Source organism: Cyclopterus lumpus, chromosome 17, assembly GCF_009769545.1.
Source record: "Cyclopterus lumpus isolate fCycLum1 chromosome 17, fCycLum1.pri, whole genome shotgun sequence".
Taxonomy (NCBI): Eukaryota; Metazoa; Chordata; class Actinopteri; order Perciformes; family Cyclopteridae; genus Cyclopterus; species Cyclopterus lumpus.
The window spans coordinates 14461183-14479603 of NC_046982.1; the positions used below are offsets into that span (position 1 = coordinate 14461183).

Consider the following 18421-nt stretch of genomic DNA (forward strand, 5'->3'; position numbering starts at 1 on the left):
TGTAAATAAAAGTATGTTTGTCTACAAAGTAGTTGTGACATTTTTATTCTCCCCTGTTTGTTCAATAAGGCCAGATATTTCACAATATTTAGAGAGATGAAATCAAAGAAGAAGGGGTGTGACTCTTTTTTTAAAATAAAGATATCAAGTTTGACAATTTAGGACAAAAACAACAATTTTGTAGCATTGCCTCAGTTAGCTGGGCAATGCAGCTTTATTATTATACTCTCAAAATATATAATAATATCTTGATATAAAAACAAAGCCATATTTTTTAGCAAATAAGATTCTTAGATACTCCCAATCCCAATTTATTTCTTACGGTTTTAATCTAACAGTAGTTTTTATTATCTAAAATCTGACTTAATTCTGATGCTGATGAAATGTCATTTGTGCTTATTCATTGTACTAAGCGTGTGTATATATATACACAGTTAGATGTCTATACTACATGGAAGTTGTACATTTTTTGTCAGAAGAATGCCTTTGTATAGGTAGGTTTCTGGTGTTTCCTAAATGCATATGACAAAACATTGAATCGTGATATGACTGTGAAAGGTTCAAACCAGAACGTGGGAATTATTACAGAGTCATGGATTTATTATTTACTTATATCTATCTGTTCATTTTATTCTTTCAATTCAATGGTGGTCAAACCGGCGTCGCCTCGCAAGATAAATCGGAGAACTGTACCCTTAACATTTAGCACGGACGAGCCCTCGCGTTGCGCATGCGTACTCAAACAAATCATGTCAAACCCCAGAAACAAAACTGTTCCTCTGAAAACAACCTGACGATGTGCTGAACGAGCAGGTGAAGACACTCGCGCTTTTTAAAGCAGGATAAACTTATCCTAGATAATTAGGAACAGTCGTCGTATTTCTCATAAACAAACTTTTCCCGTTAGAGGCAGAGAACATGGTTAGCTAACAGCTAGCAGCTAACCGCTCGTCATTTGGGCAGCTCGTCACCACTCTGTCTGTCTGACTGTCTGTCTGTCTGGGAGCCACCTGACAACCGCTCACATGACTTAAATAACAGCTGGGACGAGACCGATGACAAGAAGATCATTTAACTGTGTTTTTGTTTGCAGTTTGGGATCGCTTGAGTGTCACTTAGGTTTGTGAAACAGCAAGCAACAACAGCAACAACATGTTTGGTAAAAAGAAGAGAGCGCCACAGCCCAGAGGCCAGGGCGCTGCTGCAGCCAAGCAGGTAACAACAACACGTCACTTGTTAAGTGTAATGTTTTCTTAGCTGTCAAAAGGGTAAAGTTCACCTCTGACTTTGTGGTTACAGATGGGTCTGTTTGTAGACCTGGACCCCGAGGAGATGATGATGGGTATGGAGGGGAGTGTGGATGACCCAGACTTGGAGGCTGAACTGGCCGCTATTACTGGGAATAAAGCTGCAGCTGGAGGAAGAGCCAAGCAGAAGGGGAAAAGTGAGTTAGAGGGTACATGCACTTTGGGATAAGATACGGCTCAGACCTGTGTCCTCTCCCCAGGTGGTGGATGGGGTTGAGGCCAGGAATCTGCACAGGCCGAACAAGCTCTTCCACACCAAACCATTTCCTCATGAATCTGTCCATGTGCAGTTACAGTACTAAATTATTATGTAATATATGTTGTTGGTCTCGCATACAAACCCAGTTGGATGTTTGTGTTGTAGGCTCGCTGCACATGGAAGACATCGCAAGAATGGCCGACGAGTGTATGAAAGATGAGGATGAGGATGAAGATGAAGATGACAGTAACCTGGAAGACGACGAAGATCTATTGGTTGGTTTTGTGTTTATTATCTTTGCTCTCATGCCAGGGTTTGTAGCTGTCATTTATCAGACACATGTTTTTAAATTCAATGGAATCAATACAAGTCGCTGTACAAACCCAATGCAGTTATCAAAAAAACAACAGTAGAGCCATCGAACAGAAAACTGTACTGCTTGTGGGACTTTAGATTTAAAAGTCTTGTTGCCTTTTATATTGTAAGCCTGTAATGTTAAGGTTTACATTTATTAAATGGTGAATTCCCAAGTATAGTAGAGTTATTGATCTGAAATTTAAAAAAGTATCCATGTTGTACAAAATTGGGATAGAGTTACTTTGTGCTGCAGCAGCAGAATTAACAAATATAGGAAAATATAGATTTATTTTAATGCAACCAACCAGTTTCATAGTGAGAATATCACGTCTTAGCATATTTCTGTATCCTAAAATGTTGATGAATTTGCCACTACATTAGTTCATTAAAGGAGGCAGTTTGAGTAATTACAATAATCACCAGAGCAATCTAGTGTCCACATATTAAATGTATGATGGTATGGTGGAAGAGACCAGGAAGCTAGTGCAAAGAGCCGAGAACTGGAGTGATGTTTTTCACTATCGGTATCTTAGTGAGAAGGAATCGTGCGACAGTGTTCTAAATACGCTGCCGCTGTTTGATCACATTTATAATAAGTAAAAGTAATATGTTTCTAAGTCCTTTTTTAATTCTTGATTAACTGAATTGCGAAAGTGATTCTGTAGCTATAAAGATGATATTTCTACAAAGATATCCAGGCTGTGATCCTCTTCCCAACCTAGTTAATCAGAGCAGAACCAGCACTTTTTCATTGCAAAGTTAAGCTTTACAGGGGCAAATGTACATGTCATAATCAGCTGTAACCAGAGGTCCAACTAATTACTGGACCACCGTATGACCCAAAAAAGCAGAGAAAATTTCAAAACCCAACCTTACCTGGCCAGCATGTATGTAAAATAATGCTGGACAGATGCCTGTGCAAATACCACAGTAACCATGTTAATACTCCGAAAACGTTTTACAGGTCTAACATTCCAGTTTAATTAGGCTGTTCATTTATTTGATTTTTTTATTGATTTAAAGGGCCTTAATTTCATCCGCACATTTTGAAATGCATGTCTTACCAAATGGAAAACTTGTCTCACACTTCTGTATCAGGCGGAGCTACTGGAAGTGGTGGGTGAGGAGGACGATGAGGATGTTGTACCCGTTTCCTCTACATCCTCTGCCACTGCTTCTCAAGCTGAAACGACAGAGCTGACGCAGGTACAACAAACGTTGCTCCCTGCCAGTCTTGTAAATTGACATCAGCAGCCCCCTAAATATGTGTCAAAACTTAAGCTGTTGTCAGTCAAAGGACTGACATATTTGTCTTCCGTGACCACTCTTTTTTTATCGTAAACCCCCTCAGATGTTTTTGTTTAACAAACAAACTAACTTAACAAACTTTATAATGTGACTGGTAGAATAAATGCACTTGAGATTTACATTTTCCACTCTTTCTAGTAAGTATGTGCATTCCCGTTCAATACTCTGTGTGCAGTATTTTAAACCAGTGATATAAGTTAAGATATAGATATGTTGAAATTTGTTGTATTCCCTCTTTTTATTTATCTGTAGAAAATACTTTCTCAAAACACAGTTCTGAGTAATTTATTGACCTTTAGCATATAACTACCTGCTGTTTTGGGATAATGTTGACAGTACCTGCCTGTTGTTTTGGGGAAGCAGCAGGACGTAAAGGTCCCCTCCGCAGCGCCGGGCAGCCTCCAATACACCCTGGAGGAGAGAGTTTTCATGTACAAGGCGGCTTTGCAACACGCCAAAACTGCAGGGGAGACCTCCAAAGTCCGGAGATGCGATCGCGGCCTGAAGGTGAGTTAAATTAGTGCCCGATGACACGTTATATGGTCACGGTGCAGAATTACATTTTACAATATTGTCTTGTGAATTATTGTTTAAATAGGGGATAAATTATCTCAGTATTTCCAAATTTTCACCGGAGTTGTTGGTACACGTTTCTAATTGGGGCTTACAAATGATATAATAATGCTGGTAATCAAGTCTGCAGGTTGAAATGTCAATACGGTGTTCATAAATGATCCCTGGTAAAACAAAATGTTTTTACTCCAACTCAAAAGTTGTTTTTATGAATAGCTTATAATGAATCTATAAAGTTTCAGTAAGTTATTAACTACCATTAATAAAGCCATTAGTTCCAGTTTGATAACCTTTTAATAAAGGTGTTCTTGCAATAATGTGGGAATGATTTGTTGCATGAATTAACAATACGAAATCTGATTGATTGAAATGCTGGAGAATTAGAGGTGACATCTAATATGATAATCAACATGACATTTCAATGTATGTTTTTTCTTAACACGTAGTGTAGTTAGTATGTGTGTCAATAAGGCCTTCTAGTTCCAGTTTTATGTTTTTTACACTGTTATATATTGTCTTTATTGTCTTTTTAGTTCTGCTTGAGTGGTATTGGGTGCCACTAGTCTTTTGCCGATCTTAACTTTATTCTATTCAAGAGGCAAAAAAAAGAGCAGTTTATCAACTGAAAATAATTATTAAATTAGGGTCTTTTCTGTAAATGATGTGAGCAACAATAAAAGTACAGCGACAAATACACACAATCTTTTATTCATGTGTCCGATCCCTCTGTTCAGCTCCTAAAGGAAGACATCAGGCTTTTTGTCATCTTTTAAATTAGTTTGGGAATCCCATTATTTGTGATATTTACTTATTTTGTTGGTTCATAGTAATTGTGTTTGTGTCAGATTTCAGACATCCAATACAATTGCAGATGGTATTCATTGTTGATGTTTCTCTCTACAGACTCTGGAGTCGATGTTGGCAGGTATTAAAAAAGGGAGACCCGTGAATGAGGCAGAGATCCCTCCCCCTGTTGCCACGGGAGCCCAGAGTGCCGCCTCTCAGCCTGCTGTTCCCCATCGACCAGCTCCCCCTGAACCCACATCTTCAGATCAGCAGGGCGAGTCAGAGGCCACGCCCGCTGTACCGGAGATCCTCACCCCCAGCAGTGAAGAGGAGCACTCGTCTTCTGCCACCCTGCCCCCTCTGAGCACCGTCCCATCTCCAGAGGAGCAGACCAGTCCAACAGATGGTCCGTGAGAGGATTATACAAAGTTATATCAGTGAAATATAAAGGATATTAGAGAAAGTATACATTCAGCATACAATTAAAACCAGGCATTTGAATAATCATCAGCACCAACCACCTTGTCCCTCTCACTCTGAAAAACTGATATAGCAACAGTAACTAAGGCATTGTGGATTCATTGTTTGGCCCTCAATTTCTGAACAGTTAGTTAATTATTGGTGCATTAATTTAAATAACCCAGAAGTAGACCTCAATTAATACTTTGATCTTTCATTTGATTTCTCATAATGTATTCCAGCACACTTTTTCATACAGTACGCCTCCACGTTGTGAGCTTCTTGTGGGCCTTTCTTTGTCTTATTTGTGCTGCGTTTCTGTCCCTGTGAAGCCACAGCGAACGAGTTGACCAAGACGTTGCTTTTGGAGAGGCAGAAAGAATACAAGATGGCAGCTCTGAGAGCCAAGAAGCAGGGAGATGTGGAGCAAGCCAGGCTCCACTTCATGACCAGCAAGGTGGGTAGAGAGACCACAACCCTACGGGATTGCTTTCGGACCAACCAGGTCTCCTGTGCAGCAGCGTTTTGTATGAATTTGAATTCCTTTTTTTAGGATATTTAAATTTATACAAAACACTGCTGCTACAACTTTTCTTTCTTGGGTTTTCTGTAATATGCGGCAGCACAAGTAGACTAACGTGTTACCTGACAACAGACACTGCGTGTTTTTTAACCCGATGCTTTGCAGGATTATTACAAAAGTAAAATAGTTGTCTGAGCCTGTTGCTGCATATTCTGACTGCAGGGCTTTCCTCAAGTATGTGAAACATGCCAACAATTTGGAAGTAGATAAAGACCATTATTATGTTTGGGTTTCTTGTATTTTGTATTGCAGAAATTCGATGCGGTGGTTGAGGCGTTGGAAAAAGGACAAGCAGTCGACCTGGATGGCCTTCCTCCATCTCCCCAGGGTGAGGAATGCTGGTCTCACGTGAAATGACATGCAAACGCTAGTTTGCAGCTCTTTTAACAACAGAAGTTTCAAGGTAACGTAATGAAAAGAGGGAAGGAAATAAGAGACGGACAAGAACAAGGAGAAATATTTCTAACGCACAAATAAAACTTAAAAATCACTCAAAGAAAACAAATGGATTTTTAGATAATAAGAAAAAACACTTATTTTAAAAGTTGAGGGAATTTGTAATTGCAGGTAAATTATGATAAATCCTGAATAACAATATGAGCAGCATGTTGGGAAACTGCAGAACAATACTTATTTGAAATGTTTTCTTTTAAACACAAGTCGGGATTATATTCTAAAGGAGTAAAGACGAGTGAAGAAATTAGTCTAGAAGCCGAAAGAGGTCACTGATGATACATCTTCCAGGAAGGAAATGTATAATCAGTAGCTTAATCAATAAATATTTTTCACCAACTGTAATACAACCTGGTGTTTCTGCTTCTGTATGTTTTCATTTCTCTTGTGTTATTGTATTTCGGCTACAGGAGGAGGCTCTGCTCCAGTGATGGAACCTCCCTCAAGACCAAACATAGTTGTCACGCAACTGGTTACAGCAGCTCCAGGTAGTAACATTATCCCCACACGTATTCCCTTTGCTTGTGTTGTTGCAATGGCTCATCTTCCTTTATTACCAGTCATGCAGTTTGTGTCCCATTCCCCTGTCTCTTAACAGTATTTCATATCGACTAGCTAATGTGAGCTTGAGGCTGAACAATAGAGGTGACTTCAAAGTACAGAGAACGCACTGCTTCAAATTATAACAACAATATGTTTCCTAAAATGTTACATGGCTGAAAATGATAATTTGACAGGCTGCCATGAGGGAATATAACTACCGGTAATCGAAATACAGTCAAACCGGTGCTACCTGTCACTGAAGCTGTGTGAAAGTAAAATAGAAAATTGGATGCAAACCAAATTTTCCTAAAAGAAAACCGAAGCGAACTGAAGTGTGCAGTCTTTTGCAATAGACAGGGGAACCACACAAACTACATTTTAACTACTAACCAAATTACCTCCACAGTTCTAAGTCAAATTCTTAGTCTAATTTATTTATTTCTTACGGTCAATATTGAGAAAAATCTAAACATTGTTGCCCTCAGCCGCTGCACCCACAGTAGCCCCTTCAGCTCCCAAAGACGTGCTGGAGGCTCTGGAGCAGAGACGAGCCAAGTATGTAGAGGCGTCCAATCAGGCCAAAGCCAGCGGAGACGACCGCAAAGCTCGGATGCACGACCGAATCGCCAAGGTACGAGAAGAGACTCTCCTCCTGATGTCTGTCTGCATTGGCAGAACTCCACTGCTCTATTGTACACGTTATCTGTCAGCTACAGGTCTAATAGATAGAATGAAACAGGCATATTATAACAAAAAAATACCAATCAGAGTTGTCATCTGTGCAATGTAGTTTACCTTTAGTCAATAGGAAATATAAAGGACAGTAAGTGCAGCGAATACATTTAAACACGTTAAAATAATGAATTAAACCCTTTTAAAGACAGGATGATAGATGTGTCATGTTTAAGGATGACATAATAGGTATAGGGCAGGTATGAACATATATGATATAATATAATAATGGTATGAAAATGACGTGGGTATGAATAAAGAAAACCAGCGCAGCCATTACCAGGAATGGACAAACCAATAATGGCACCATTCCTAAAAACACGACGCTTCTAGCACAACGGCAACAAGTCGTTTCTCCTTTTCCTCAATTCCAGCAATATTTTAAAGATATTTCACCTCTCCTCCTGCAGCAATACCAGAGTGCCATCCGAGCTCACAAAGCAGGAAAAGCGGTCAACTTTGAGGAGCTGCCAGTTCCCCATGGTGAGTTTTATCGTGCTTTTGAGTCAAATGTAATTTACATGTTATGATTATTATTATTAGTTCCACAAAAATAGTTTTTAATTTGTGTTTCCAGTTTTGTCGTCATGGGGTTTGACTTCTTCCTGTATCGCTATAAAAGCTGTCAGTGACGCAAGACGTGCTTTGGTCCTCGACCAAAAGAGTCAATCCAGAATGTAGTGTTTAAGAACTCTAATGCCAGTCAGATTACAAATGAGTTTTATTATTCAGGTTTTCCTCCAATCCCGGGCCAGAAGGCGACGGGGGCGGAGCAGGGATTCATTGCTGCTCTTGAGGCAGCAGATAAGCTTTCCTCCACTGATGATGCTGAAATGGGGAATGAAGGAGAAGACGAGGAGGAAGAGGTGAGCTATCCGCAGCACATAATATATTTTTAACAGTTTATTGATGCGGTGTTTGTGTTTGTTGCAGTCCAAGCCTGCAGCTCCAGAAGAGCCAAAGAAACCCATGCAAGGAAGGAAAAGGACTCCGTCAGCTTCGCCTGACAGAACCGCCACCATGGAAGGACTTTCATCATCAGGTCAGTCCGCAAAAGGAAACATGTCCTTAAGCAGGTCACAGAAGTCTCTTTAATTTCTGTGACAATTAAAATCAATAGAAGATATTTAAGGGATTCTAACTTTGTAGCTGTAAATGTTGAGTTCCGTGATGTAAGATGGACAATAACGGCACAAGAGACCGAAATCAACAACACTCTAAGGCCGCTGGCTTCAGGTGGTAGTTTGAGTTTATTTGTTTTAATATAAAAGTAAACAAATAACACACCAATTAACATGACTGAAATGGAGAATGAGAAATGCACACATACAACAATACTTATTCGAGCAGCAAAGATTTGTTAATTAATGGATTAGTCGATTTGTTTCAGTAATTTTTTAGGCAGAAATGCCAAATATTCTCTGATTCTAGCTTCTCAAAAGGGATGATTGTATAAAACAAATTGGAATTGTCAGTTTAATTATCAAAGAAAATAATGATTAGTTACAGCTCTAATACTAATAACGTAGCAAATACTGTCCGAACAAGAACAAAAACATCTCTGTATGTGTAGACAGCAAGGTCCTTCCACCTGAAGCCATGCTGCAAATGACCTTATTTGCATCACTGTGGAACAAAGATAGACAGTCATAACTGTTCATATGAAGCAACTCTGCAGAGATAAACCCGACCCCCACTAAATAAAAACACATCTACATGTTTACATTCGGTTTACTTTCCTCCTCCGGCAGCGGCTCAGCAGCTTGAGTTTCTGGAGGGCCGGAAGAAGCAGTACATGAAGGCGGCTCTGCAGGCAAAGCAGAAAAACGACATGGATCAGGCCAAGATCTTCCTCCGCACCGCCAAGGGCTTCGAACCCATGATCGAGGCCGCACGCGGCGGCAGGAGTGTGGACATTAGCGCGGTGAGCAGACAGACAGTTTACTCTGTAAATTAATCCATTAATGATTTAGAAATAGGTCCTATTCTAATTGACTTGGATGAGAGTATTATGATTATTGTGACTTTAGTTGCATTGTTGACAAAGTTATTACTTGTTTTTGATTCAATAATGTCACATGATCATTTGAAAGCTAAATAAATATACAGATTTCTGTTTGCTCAGTTTGAATGGTAACAGGTCAGCATAGTATTGTATGTCATAAAAATGACTAAAAAAGTCAGAGCATCGTTTAACATGAACGTCATATACAAAGTCATAGTATAGTACATCATGAAAACATAATTAAAAGGTCATACAATAGAATAGTATGTTAGAACAATATCAGATAAAGAGTCTTTGTATAAAATCTTGTAAAACATTTCATAGTATAGACATAAGACATATAGACATACACATGTCATATCAAAAGTCACAGTATTCCAGATGGGCATGTGTGATGTCTCTGTTGTTACCTGTAGGTGCCGTCGCCCCCTGGTGACGAAGACGAGGACTTCATCCTGGTTCATCACAGCGACGTGCAGATCTCAGAGAAGGCAGAGCAGCTTTACACACAACTGGCCAAGATCCTTAAAGAGCAGTACGAGGTAAAATGACAGAATAGCTCATGTTTGATTTGAGTTCAATTTTTTTTCAATTTTCGCAAATCCCCAAATTATTACCACAATCACTTGTAAACTTTTATCGCCATGTAACGTTTTCCACAATATAAAGGTTGGTGTTATACCAAAGTAGACTTCTTCATATTCAGGTTTCCCGTCGACCAGAAGACACTTTAATCTCTCCAGAATCCCAAATGTTCAGCTCTCCCATATTTATATATATTTAAGTTTCCAAAATCATTTCTGATCTCAAAAAAGATTTTGCTTTTTTATTCCCCCTCTCATTGCTCCCCACTGTTCCTATTCACTTTCCTTGAGATATCTGACGTCTGTGTTTTTTCCTCCCCCTTTTTTAGAAATGTTTGACTCACTCCAAGCAGTTCACGCACCTGGGGAACGTCACCGAAACAACAAGGTGAGCTTCCTTTGTTCAACACAGTTTAAATACCGACCCCCAAACTCTGTTATAACGTCGGACTATTAACAATAAGACTGTTTATCTATTGGAATTATATGGATTACCCACTCTCTAAAATTATTCAATTATACAGACTATAAAATGTAAAAACATTATTATGTGTTCAATTACACAGTGAACAACAACAGCAGGATGTTATAAAGTCCTCACGCCGAGTCGACTGATTTCTCAAAGATGTTTTTTGTGTCTGTGTCTGTGTCTGTGTCTGTGTCTGTGTTCTAGGTTTGAGAAGATAGCAGATAGTTGTAAAAAGAGTCTGGAGGTCCTGAAGCTGGCTCAGTCCAGAGGTCTGCCTCCCCCTAAACATCACTTTGAGGAGAGATCATTTCACACTGTCAGGTAGGTTTTATGATGCAGACATTTTCACGAGTTCTGATTCATTAGTTATAGAGGTATAAAAAGTAGAAGCTTGCAGCGCCAAGGAGGATGTCACAGATGCTTTGTTTAGATATTTAAAATGTTTAAATATATACACCACTTGGCCACTTTTAAAATTGACCGAAGCAATTTAATGCAATCCAAAACAATTCAACTGAACTCAACTACATGTTTATCTTTGAGGTTGTAGTTTGTGTTGTCGTGTCCAGTTCAACACCACTGAAAACTACGACCTGAATACGGCTGAAACGTTCTCACTGACAGTCACTTCACTTGAATGGTGCCAGTCCATCGACACAGCGGGGCAAATAAGTTGCACCAGGCTCAACTTGTGCTGCAATGCAACTTAAAACAGCGAGGTGCCAGGAAAGATTGCATTATGTTGTACAGATGTAGCTAATAATGTGGCCACTAAGTGTTTGTTATTACACTCAAACCTGCAAACTGCTCCCATTCATGTTTTATTTCTGCCTTTTTTTGCTGCAGCATTTTTAGACTCAGTTTGTATCTTTAGTGGATGCCAAAGCAATAAATCACTCATCTGTTGTTTCATGTGTTCTTTCTTCATGTGTCCCTTCTTTCTCTTCCTTTCAGGATATTCCCAGACCTGAGCAGCACCGACCTGGTTGTCATCATCGTCAAAGGGATGAATCTTCCTGCTCCTAGTGGTAACATTAACATTATTTATCAACCAGGCTTCATACACAGAACAGCAAGTCCACGTGGCGTCTGCAAATAATGGAGAAAAAAAGGGTGTTTTAGAGTTTCAATCAAATGTTGGACTCCTTTTTTAAATATGGTTTCTTGCTTTGCTATGATTCTGATGAAAAATAAATCTTAAAGCAGGTCAACAGTTCAATACAAGTTGCTTCATGTCATTATGGCCTTTAGTCATTAACCCAAACCTTTTGCAAAAGCTCATACTGGTTTTTGAGAAACTTTCTCTTTCTCCTTCAGGAATTCAAACAAATGATCTGGATGCATTCGTGAAGTTTGACTTCCCGTACCCCAGCGCGGTAAGAGACTCCGCCTCCAGCTCGCTTTAGTTGTCCCCGTCACCGCAGGCAGCCAAGACCACTCAAACAGGCGACTGCTCTCCTTAAAGTGTTTGCTTTCTGTGTTGTCGCCACCAGGAGCAGCCGCAGAAACACAAAACAGCCGTCATCAAGAACACCAACTCCCCGGGTGAGGCATAAACAACCTGGCAGCACATTTGTGGGGTTCATATATTTGTATCAACAACGAGAATCTGCACGGTGATATTAGAAAGAAATATAAAAACGTGTTAAAGTTTCACTTTTTAAATGATTGTGTATACCCTTGTTTTATATCTTGACATTTCTTTTGTGATTATTTTTCTTTGACACATTTACATTTTATGTCTATAGGAGTGGTTTTATTTCTAAATAATACAAATAAAGCAAAGACGTATACTGCTTTACAATTGTATTTATTGCCAAGTCGGTTTTCACAAACAAGAATGTGTCTCTGTATATATGTATATGTGAAGTTTGATTTCATCCGGGATCTCTTTCAAACCAGAATTCAACCAGAGCTTCAACCTGTCAATCAATCGAAACCACCGCGGCTTCAAGAGGGTGGTGACGTCGAAAGGCCTCAAGCTGGAGCTGCTGCACAAAGGGTGAGTCACACACAGCTGCTCACCTCGCAGGGCATCGACCCCACGGAGCTTCGGTTCAGTGATTCACCGCAGCAGCAGAACGCTGTCAGAGAACGGGATGTTTTTCTCTCTAAATTGCTGAAATCTCAAGCGGAAGCGTTTGCTGGAATGAATTCTGAAAGTTCACATTGTTATGATTATCGGTGTGTTTCTGTTGCAATATTTGCTTGAATTGCAAACAAAAAAAGATATTTGCAAAATCACATCAGCACATCAACGTTGAAGTAAAACTATTTATTAGTGTTTTTTTACCAAAACAAAAGCCCAAAATGTTCTTTTACAACGACATGTTTTGGTCCAATTGAACTTGTCAGTGTTTATTTAGACATAAGAGGCCTGATATATTGTTTAAAATGTTGCTGAAAGTGGTTTCCTGCGGAGCGACAAGCCGATCGGGACGGCCCTCGTGAAGCTGGAAAAACTGGAGTCGCAGAGTGAAATCAGGGAGATTGTAGAGGTGAGTGATTTAAAAACACCATGAAAGAAAGAAAGAAAGAAAGAGGCATCAAATAGTTTGTTATCTAAGAGGTTCAGAGACTAATAGTTATCAGTAACTTGTGTCTCTTGTCAGGTGATGGACGGTCGTAAAGCCACAGGTGGTCGTGTGGAAGTTAAGATCCGACTTCGGGAGCCTCTGAGCGGACAAGACATGCAGAAGAACACCGAGCGCTGGCTGGTGATCGACCAATCGCAGGTAACACCAAACATAACGTGTTAATATGATTTTGTTTGCAGCAATGTTCTCTCATGACAAACCTGAGATTGTGTAAAAAAACAAAACGTCTGATGTTGGTTCTTTTTATCTCAAAGGTTCTCGTTTAGCTGCTGCTGCAGAATTAAAAATGATTCATAAGATGAAGGTAATTAATTGTCTTCCAGTTTTGTGTCTAAATTGAATGACAATGAAATGAAATGTTTGACATGCGAAGGATTTGAATACCTTTTTGGACAGAGCCCGGCTAGCTGTTTCCAGTCTTTCTGCTAAGCTCAGTGTGTTGTAGGCGTTTGAGGATGAATTTGGGTGTTTTGAGTTATCCGACATTCGTTGTCTTGCAGATTAAAGGCGCTCAATCACAAACATTTGAGGACGGCGTTTGTGAGGTGATGAGGACAGTCGGTTGTTCAGTCGACTCCGACCTACGCAGGTCTTTGACTTAAAACTTTTGCGAGACACAAGAGCTCCTTTCACACTGCAGTCCACCAGGAGGAGACATGGAGCTGACGCCAGCTGATGGACAATCACTCCTTGTCTGAATGGTCTCATCCCGGTGATGCATCAGGGCCGACTAGCGGGGAACAATGTGAAGTCTCCTTACATCAGATAAAACTATTCAGTCTCCATGAGCATCACTCATCTCCTGGAGGACAACAGGCAGCGTGTTCTCTGCTAAAAGGCTAAGTGTCAAGCTAACCTGCTGCGCGACATGACTTAATTTAATATATCAAAGAATGTGTACATATTCCTCATTATTACAGCTCTGGTATCTAGAACTGCATATATGCACTAATACCAAAGGAATCACTGTTGCTGTAAAATCCTGCATATTTGAAATTGCCTCTTAGTTGCCAAACCTGTTACGATGACACAAGAGTTTGTGTGATGGGACTATTTTGACTATTTCCCACACATTTCATCTGATTTTCAGTGGGAGAACACAGGCAGAAACTCTTAGATGTTTTTAAGGTGTAAGCCAAGAAATTATGATGCTACACAAGGTCCCATTATATAATTATATTGAATGCCACACTTTTTTTGTCACCTTTCACCTTGATTCGTAAGTCCTCTGACAGTGGTCACTAAACTGCACTCTCACTTATGTCTGGTTTTAGCGATGTTAGATTTGTTTATTTTGTTTACACTTAATATGTCAAATCTGTGCAGAATCACAACTGCTGAGTTTAGCTCATCTTTACCTGTTAATGTCTCAAGGAACACATCCATTATTTAATAAACTTTGATAGTATATTGTACATATTTGACGTAAGGAATAGTTTGACCTTTTGGGAAATGCGCTTATTTATTTTCTTGGGGAGTTAGATGATGAAATTGATACCATGTATACATAAATAAACATCTAAAGCTCACTATTTAACAGGAGTCCAATAAGTGCGCTTCAGAGGTGCTGGGTGGTGTATTAGATTCAAGTTTGGACTCAGCCGTTTCCCTCCGCTTCCAGCCTTTATGCTAAGCTAAGCTAAGCGCCTCCTGACTTGCGCCGTATTTACACACACACACACACACACACACACGGTATCAATCTTCTCACTAAACTCGTGTCGAGTGCATTTCCCAAAATGAGTAAAACCACTTTTTACAACTATGCAACAGACTGAATCTTGAGGTGCATCACTTTCTCTTTTAAAGGGCCAGTTCACCCAAATTATAGGAAGGCTTTCTATTTTCTTATCTGCTGCAATTTCAACCAATATATAGAATTCATTTTGTGCTGCAGTTTGAAAAATAACTGAAAACGATGATGAGATTGAAAGTTGATTTTTGACCTTTAGAAAAAGTTTAAGGACAACAATGAATTTACAATCTCAACTCAACATGAGTTTGGACTCATGGTTTAATGCACTTATTGTAAGTCGCTTTGGATAAAAGCATCAGCTAAATGACATGTAATGTAATGTAACTCGAAGCTATCAATGAACATTACGTCTTTAAAAGTGAACATCAACCGATCTGATGAAAAAGAAAAACCCCCGAACAGCTCGTAGATGGACCTTATGGTGAAAACTGTTTGGGTTATAAAGAGTAACCAGAACATTGTTTTTGAAAACACGGTTCTCATTTAGAGTGAACTGACCCTTCACTGCAGCATTGTAATAAATGCTGCATCAGAAGCCATAACAAACACACTGAGCAAAAAATTAATAACATTTTCAACAGGTTTACCTCAAAATTGTCTACAACATTATTTTGTGAGGATACTGTGGTCAACATTTGTTTGTCCTTGTTGGGATCAATAAACACATCATGGATCAATGCAACCTTTAGTTTACCATGAAAACATACTGTTACCCATCATTTTATTTAGTTAAAACATACATACTTACAAAGATCGATGTCACGCTGTTTATATTTATAGAATGGTAACCTCTGTAATAATCTCTAAAACAGAATCAAGGCTTTATTTTGTTTTTCATTCCGGATCTAATTTGCCTTTCCTGCTTAAAAATACCAATTAATAATTTTGTTTTGCATTGTCAAGTATTTTTCTTTCAGTAAAAAAATAAAATCTGATTTAGGAATAAACATTTTGAAGAACCTGAATAAAAAGCAAACACTAATTTAAATGTTCTATAAGTTCATATTTTACATATACTACAGTTCTTTTGATAAAGACCATTTTTTTAAATATTTGGAGCGTAAAAGAAAAAAAGGACAGGGTTTTTGGCTTTTCAAACTTTGACTGTTTATTAAAAAAGGAAAAAGAAAATTTTAACAAAACCTAGGCAATGACGGAACTGAAGTAGTGGATTTTTTTCACTCCCCGTTTCATCCACAAACTGGAAGGTATAACTGTTAAAATGCAAAGTTGATTTGCTCTTATTGATTCAAGCTTGTTTGCATGCAGTGTTATAAGTTTGGATCGAAACTAAATACATAAAACAAAACAAAAATGCTACTTTTTCAGTCAAACAAATTGCACCTTTTTCTTTTGGATTTAGGACATATTGCACACAGTTAATGCCAAAATAAAAATGTAACAGAAGACAGGAAGTCAGAAAAATAAATCCTCATCTCTTCATTAATGCTAATTTATAAAAACAGAATTGCCAGTGGCGGCTGAACATCACACAGTGAAGACACAGTGATTGAGATACACCCACTCTGGTATGATCACAGTAATAAACCCAGAACTGGTGACCTTTTGACCTCATTCAGTCTCTACTGAACATTTTTTAATCGGCTTCACTAACTCTTTGCTACAGTGGCTCCTAAAATACTTCAAATTGAGTAACGAATGCAGAACAGATACAGGTCTAATGTAGAAGCGTCGGCTCGTCTGCAGATTTGCATTTGATTGTCTGATTTTCAATTGGTGAGATTGATTTTTACTGATAAAATGCGTAGCCCCCTTCTGATTTTACATTAGCATGATTAAAGATGGAGAAATTGCCATAATGCAGAATGATTACTGTACAGAGCATTTTGACATGACAGGGTGGTTTTTGGTGATTAGTCTAGCCAGAAACAAAAACACACTTTGCAGATTTGAACAGAGATGGGAGGAATACATTCTTATATTTTTTTTCCAGGTCCATGTAGCTGAAGGAGAGCACAGTCCAGAGCAGAAAGAGATCGGCTTACAGATGCACTAAACAGTTCAATCTACAGGGTTCCTCTGCAGGTCGGAGAAGTCTGGAGAGGATGTTCATGATTTTAGGGCTTTGGAGGGATGATAATAAAGTTGCAGGAAATGTGAGATGAAATACATTCAGCGTCAGGTCAATCAAACCCTTGTTTCTGCAGGAACCCCGGATCTTTACAAACACTTAACATTTCTCCAGTGAAAAACAAAACATGGTCCTCCAGGACACAGCGGCCATCCGGACGCTCGCTTTCACTCTCCTGTTAATGGCTTAGAATCCAGTGCACTGCTTCTGCAATTTAATACAGTTCTTATTTCTATATATCTTTACATTGTCAAGTTATTCTCTTTAACATAACTGGAGTGGCTTTTCCAACAAGAGTTGATTGATCAGATTTAAAAACTGATTTCTCTCTTCAGCTTTATGTTCAGATCAAGTTTATCAATAAAGCATTGGAACCTTTGTTTAGGTCGACTGCAGGACAACAAGGCTTTTTGTTGTTATGTCACAGAGCGTCAGTCAGAAGTCCATGACTTCAGTAATACTGTCTTTATCTGGGATTTATGGAGTCTACAGATGCAGAGATAGAATGGAGAATTTACTACGCCTACAAAAATATGTACAGCAGGTTAAAGGATTTATCCATGAACTAAAGCCTCTGGTGATCAATGAGTAAAGCTAAATGTTCCTTTTTCGCTTGATGAATCGCTGCTGCAGGCACTGAGAAAAAACTAAAAAAAAACCTACATCACCTCACATCTCCCCATCTGATGATTTGATTCCACAATTTCCCTTTTAACGCCACTTCAGAGGAAAAAGTCCAGTCTTTTCAGCGGCGGATACGAGTCCCTCTCGTTTAAGAGCATTCGTGCTACACAGAGGTCAGAGTTCAGCGCTCCAGGACCCCCCCCGGCTGCAACAGTGACATTGGAGTAACGGGTGAGCTACACACAACACCTATGAAAAGTATTCTCCCTGGAAGTTTTACCGTTCTACAACATTGACTCAAAGTAGAAGTGGCTTCTTTTTTTTTTTTTACACTGATCAACACATTCATTCAAAATATTAAATACATCACTGCCTAACTGTTCACTTCCAGCTTCGGGGCAGTTTCATCCGTTGTACAACGCTGTTTAGTTCTAGACTCACTTACTGGAACTCATTTGCTCTGCATTTTTCTAACTAAATAATACAAATAAAAAAAATAAAAAATCTGAAGGACGATTTACTGCAATAGTTTGACCATTTAGTGAGTAATAACACAAAACCTTCAGTATAATAAAATCTCTACTGACAATGTGCTCACCTTTTCCCCACGGGGTTATTACTGCGACGTGAATGATTTAAGTGTGTCCTAATGTGCAAACTTGTTTTGTGATTTATATTCCTAAGTCATAGTAGAGAGGGTCTTCTTCACATCAAATCTATTTTGAGTCAATGTTGCACCGATAGTAAAACATGAAATACTTTCAGGGGGTTGTTCCTTTTTATAGGCACTGTAACGCCACACTGGGTTGAACAGTATGATTTGCTGGTGTTCATCTGAGGTGCTCCGAGCAGGATTTGAACACCAGCAAATCATACTGTTCAACCCCAGTGTGGCGTTACAGTGCCTAGAAGTACCCGTCAGGTGAGGTTCAGGTACACGGGACACACAGACGATCCAGCTGGGAGCTTCCTCGGCCCCAGGCAGCCTCTGGAT

General features: G+C 39.2%; 1 protein-coding gene across 2 annotated transcripts; it reads left to right on the forward strand.

Moving 5' to 3' along the window:
- The first annotated feature begins 717 nt into the window (after positions 1-717).
- On the forward strand, positions 718-15393 carry cc2d1b (coiled-coil and C2 domain containing 1B). Of its 2 annotated transcripts, none has more exons than XM_034554687.1 (26): positions 718-813; positions 1094-1215; positions 1300-1444; positions 1672-1781; positions 2962-3069; positions 3532-3678; positions 4648-4936; positions 5322-5446; positions 5825-5900; positions 6436-6513; positions 7054-7199; positions 7711-7783; positions 8033-8166; positions 8234-8342; positions 9052-9224; positions 9722-9847; positions 10219-10277; positions 10563-10679; positions 11313-11386; positions 11676-11734; positions 11852-11903; positions 12261-12360; positions 12766-12856; positions 12971-13093; positions 13210-13259; positions 13456-15393. In XM_034554687.1, the coding sequence occupies exons 2-25, from the start codon at positions 1153-1155 to the stop codon at positions 13219-13221; spliced, it is 2589 nt and encodes an 862-aa protein (XP_034410578.1). In that variant the 5' UTR covers positions 718-813; positions 1094-1152; the 3' UTR covers positions 13222-13259; positions 13456-15393. The 2 variants fall into 2 exon arrangements, with proteins under 2 accessions (XP_034410578.1, XP_034410579.1); XM_034554688.1 differs by having other exon boundaries at positions 3535-3678; positions 13456-14846.
- Positions 15394-18421: the final 3028 nt, after the last annotated feature.

Bases quoted from the DNA above. Each gene is read 5' to 3' on its own strand.
- cc2d1b (XM_034554687.1), top strand. From the start codon at position 1,153: ATGTTTGGTAAAAAGAAGAGAGCGCCACAGCCCAGAGGCCAGGGCGCT. The intron at 5,447-5,824 runs GTGGGTAGAGAG...TTTGTATTGCAG, and splicing joins TCCACTTCATGACCAGCAAG to AAATTCGATGCGGTGGTTGA. The intron at 11,904-12,260 runs GTGAGGCATAAA...CTTTCAAACCAG, and splicing joins CAAGAACACCAACTCCCCGG to AATTCAACCAGAGCTTCAAC.